Genomic DNA, 5,271 nt, shown 5'->3' on the forward strand with positions numbered 1-5,271 from the left:
ATTCTAATAGGTTATTACAAACCTTCGTTCCAGAATAGAAGATCCAGTAAAAGATAGTTGCACTTGCTTGTTGTGGTTTGTACTTGCTCAGGTAAATACTTTTAACTTATTTTCCCTTATACAGGCTTGGGGTACGGTATATAAAATACCGCTTGGTCGGGCATTTGACCTTAATCGATTAGTGGTTAAGTATTATCAAGATGACCCGTTTAAAAATTTGTTTTGTTTGTTTTACGCCTTTGGGAGTTTAAGGACCATGTCCCGGATATCCTTGGCATCATTCATGAAATGGCCACGACCTTGACACGCGGGTGTAGGCGTACACCCGATAATGTGTCCATATTTATTAAGGTATAACCGTTGGTTTCCCGCCGCGGATTTATACTATGTGGTGTGTCTATTAATCTTAAACCCGTCACGAACCGGGCCACTAAACGCATAACAAACATGTAATTCTTTTACAAGTTTAAATTTGATTAATTATCCCAAGTTATAAAAAGTTTTGTGCCATGTGCATTCAAATCAATTTTTAAAACATTTTCAAAATGAGTCAATTAAATTGTATTTACGAGTGTAAACTGACGTATTTTCCCCAAAAAGATTAAGTGCAGGTTCTACACGTAATAGGCTGGCCTCTCCTTAGCTTCGTTTAGAGTCTCGCAAGCTTGGATGCAATAAACCTGTTGAACAATTCTCCTTTTTATTTTGATCCGCCTGTGGATCTATTTCAACTACATTATGATACTTAAATATTACAATAATCATTTGGTTGGAATAAATCTATCTCTTTGCTTCCGCTGTTCATTATAATTTGTGTAGTTTGACTATGATGATATCAATTACGTCACGATACTCTCCCACCAGGCCCACCGGTGACCCGTGGAAATTAAGGGTGTGACAATATGCAACGGTTTTAAGTAAACGTTAATGTTGGATAATACACTCACTCTCTATCACTTAAGTCCCATCATACTACCGGGTTAGTTGCTTGTAGGGCAACAGGGTTATTAGTTGATGCGCTATTAGGTTTGGCACCCTCACGACGTACCTGGATAGGACGGGCGTGAACTAATAACTTTAAATCATGACCAATGTTTGATAGAGCATTGGAGAAGGGCAAAAGGGCCGTCTGCGTTATCGAGTTATTATCAACATAACATAACATGTCATAAGTCACTACTTGTTATTAAACGGTTAAAACAAACTGTGAACTCACCAGCGTTGTCTGATACACTTTTCTGCATGCTTGCAGGTCCTTAGGTTCTTGGATTGGAACTTGCTATCTGGAAGTGCTGGAGTGGTCATGGATCGCAACTCTTGGATATTTATTCTTGGTTTAGCACATTGTTTTGAAACACTTGAACAACGAATAATCTTATGCTTCCGCTGAATGTTTACTTTGGTTTTAATGTATGGTTTGAAACTATTTTATGAATGAATGGAATGTTTTATTTAAATACTTATTATAGTTCAATGTGATTAGTGGCTGGATCCTGGTACGTCACACACCTCGCAGGGTTTCCGCATGTGGTGTTTTAGGGGTGTGACAGGTGCCCTCCAATGTGTCACCATTTTTACGAGCAGACATCACATTTGTGGTTAACAAAGTTTGTCAATACACGCATGCTACATCTAGAAATCACTTGTATGTTGCTAAACAAATTCTTCATAACTTAAAGGGCACAATTTATTATGGGTTACATATTTGGTACAATTCTGGATCCCAACTTTAAGCTTATACTGTTGTTCATTGGTTGTGTACCTATATCCTGTGTGCTTACTCAGGTGCTAACTGGACAGCCAGTCCACAGGAATTTTCCATCTATATGAGTTCTAATCTCATATAATGGACTGCACAAAAATTAGAAAACCGTATCTCGATCATCCACAGAGTCAGAATGTAAAGCACTGACTGACACTGTTGTTGAACCGACCTAGTTAAAAGCTCTTCTACAAGAACTTGGCGTAAACACCCAATTTACTCCAACTTTCTGATGTGACAACCTAGATGCAAGCAATCTTGATGTTAATCATGTGTTTCATGCTCGATCAAAACACGCTGAAGTTGATTCATAATTCGTGAGAGAAAAGGTTTCTCAAGGACTATTGCATGTACACTTCATATCCATAGGAGATCAGATCGCAGACATCTTTACGAAATCATTGTCAACGCAAATATATACATATTTATGCTCCAAGCTACATGCTGCTCCTCTACCTTAGCTTGCGAAGGAATATTAAACATATTAGTGATAGATAAGGGTTGACAATGTAAATATGGTTTTGTATATATGCCTTTGTAACCCTAACATTCATAATAACCGATACTAATAGCGTGTATCAATTAGCTTTACATTGCTTGTCAATTAGCTGTACATAGCTGTACATTGATTGTCAATATTCTGTTTCCATTCTATTGGCTCAATACTGTATTATAAATTGAGGTCAAATGAAACACAGAGGTCATTCAGAAAATTACATTACATTCTCTCACATGGTATCAAGTCTTTGATCCTCTTTCTTCCCCACCTTCCCTGCCACTTTCTTTACCCACCTTCCCCACTGGCCCTACACCTCCTTTTCCCTTTCTTCGATTCATTCTTCTTCCCCACCACAAAAATTCTCTCATCTCCACTATCAACATCCAATTTTTTTAAGGTTCTTTTTTTTTCGTTTTCTTTTTCAACTTACATATCTTCTTCAGTATAATTTCTTCTTCACATCCCGCCATGGAAACTAAGCTACACCCCGCCATGACGGTCAACAACATCAAAAACATGGTCCCAATCACCCTGGAAGCGGAGACATCACAATATACCACATGGACCACCCTCTTTGAAGTCCATTGTCGGGCTTACCAGGTCTATGATCACCTGAAACCACGTCCCGCAGCTGCTGCTCCCACTGACACCTCAGACGCGGCCAAGGCCGCCGCTGCCGAGGCTGAATCCATGTGGTCCCGAATCGATGCCATAGTCCTTCAATGGATCTATGGCACCATCTCCACCGACCTCCTTCAAATCATTATTGAACCTCGACAAACCGCCTACCAGGCATGGACAGCCGTAGCCAATCACTTCAACGACAATAAGAGTGCTCGCCAAGTCCAACTCCAACAACAATTCTCCAACATTCACCTTGAAGCCTTTCCCTCTATGGCTGCCTACTGTCAACAGGTTAAGCATCTAGCCGATCAACTTAATAATGTCGGAGCTCCTGTCGATAATCAGCGTCTCGTCACCCAACTTTTGAGCGGGTTAACCGATCAATACGAGAGCATATCTGCTGTCTTACAACATCGGGAACCCTTACCCGATTTTGCTGAATGTCGATCCCGGTTAACCATGGAAGAAAACAAGAAAAAGAACCAAGCAATTCGTGCCGCAGCCTCAGCCGCAACAGCCCTTGCAGCCACTACGACCGTTTCCACACCAGCTGGTCACTCGACTTCTTCGTCTACTCAGGGACGTGGTCGAGGTGGACGCTCTCGTGGTTGAGGTCGGGTCAACACCAACAACCGCAACAACCGCAGCCCTGGGAACCCACCCTCACACCCATATATTGTCTTCCCTCAATCATGGGCGGCCAACCAATGGGGCGCCTTTTTCCCTCAACCTTCTGCCAACAACACCCCTCCATGCCCCTACCCTTCGGTACCTAAAACACCCACCACTGCCCCAGGTACCACAGCCGCGGGCATTCTTGGACCACGACCCGACCAGGCTTATGCTGCTGCTTTTACCCCCACTGACATCCAGCAAGCACTCTACACAATGTCTCTCCAACAACCGGATCCGACAGGCTATATGGACACAGGCGCAACCGGTCACATGGCTAATCCTCAAGGTAACTTCTCCCCGTCTTCTTTTAATTCTTGCACTAACAAATCTATCATCGTTGGTAATGGCATGCAAATACCTGTTATTGGACAAGGCAATCTTACTTTACCATCACCATACCCACCTCTCAAATTAAATAATGTCCTATATGCCCCTCAGTTAATTAAAAACCTGATTTCTGTTCGTAAACTTACAACCGACAATTTGCTATCTATAGAATTTGACCCTTTCGGTTTCACTGTGAAGGACCTCAAGACCAAGGCTCCCATCCTTAGGTGCAATAGCTCGGGCGACCTCTACCCTCTGACTGCTCCTCTTCTCAAAACCACCTCTCAACCTACTGCTCTTGCTGTCACCACTCAAGACCGATGGCACCAGCGACTTGGTCACCCGGGCGACAATTTATTGCATTCTTTAAAATTATCTTCATCCATTTCATTTAATAAAAATAAGACTCCACTTTGCCAATCCTGTGTCTTTGGCAAAAGTGTTAAATTTCCGTTTCATGATTCATGTAATGCAACTACTTTACCGTTTGATATTATCCATAGTGATTTGTGGACCTCCCCGGTTCTAAGCACCGGTGGTCATCGTTATTACATTTTATTTCTTGATGATTTCACCAATTTCTTATGGACATATCCTCTTACAAATAAATCCCACGTTTTTTCCACCTTCACTCATTTCAATAACTACATCAGCACACAATTTGAACGAAAAATCAAACAGTTCCAATGCGACAATGGTAAGGAATATGCAAACGCCTCTTTCCAAACATTTTGCAACAACCATGGCATGCACTTTCGTTTTTCATGTCCATACACCTCGTCCCAAAATGGCAAGGCTGAGCGGAAAATACGGACAATCAATAACATGGTTCGTACCTTGCTCGCTCAATCCTCTCTCCCACCTTCTTTTTGGCATCACGCCCTCGAAACCGCCACTTACCTTTTAAACATCCTATCCAACAAACATCTAAAATTCTACTCCCCTACCACTCGTCTTTACCACTGTGACCCCACGTATGAACACCTCCGAGTGTTCGGCTGTCTTTGTTACCCATTATTACCCTCCACCTCTATCCATAAACTCGCCAACCGCTCCAAACCTATGGTTTTCCTCGGCTATCCCACAAACCATCGGGGCTATAAATGCCTCGACCTCACCTCTCAGTCTATCTTTCTATCCCGCCACGTTCATTTCGAGGAAACCATTTTCCCCTACGCCACCACATTACCGCCTAGCCCCACCGCCTATGACTTCCTCACACCACCCTTTAACCCTCTCCTATGGCCTCATGTGTCTCACCCATCTCCACAACCCTCGGACCATACTACCACCCCTCCTCACAGCACGACCCAAACACCACTCACCCAACCATCGACCCAATCCTCTCCTGGCCCATCCTACCTCACCCAAACTTCAGCCCAAT

The 5,271-nt window shown here is 42.9% G+C and overlaps 1 protein-coding gene across 1 annotated transcript; it reads left to right on the forward strand.

The window, feature by feature from the left end:
• Window positions 1-2,729: 2,729 nt before the first annotated feature.
• On the forward strand, window positions 2,730-3,497 carry LOC110920268. Its single transcript, XM_022164488.1, has one exon. The coding sequence runs from the start codon at window positions 2,730-2,732 to the stop codon at window positions 3,495-3,497; it is 768 nt and encodes a 255-aa protein (XP_022020180.1).
• The last annotated feature ends 1,774 nt before the right edge of the window (window positions 3,498-5,271 follow it).

This window comes from Helianthus annuus, chromosome 16, assembly GCF_002127325.2.
Source record: "Helianthus annuus cultivar XRQ/B chromosome 16, HanXRQr2.0-SUNRISE, whole genome shotgun sequence".
Lineage (NCBI taxonomy): Eukaryota > Viridiplantae > Streptophyta > Magnoliopsida > Asterales > Asteraceae > Helianthus > Helianthus annuus.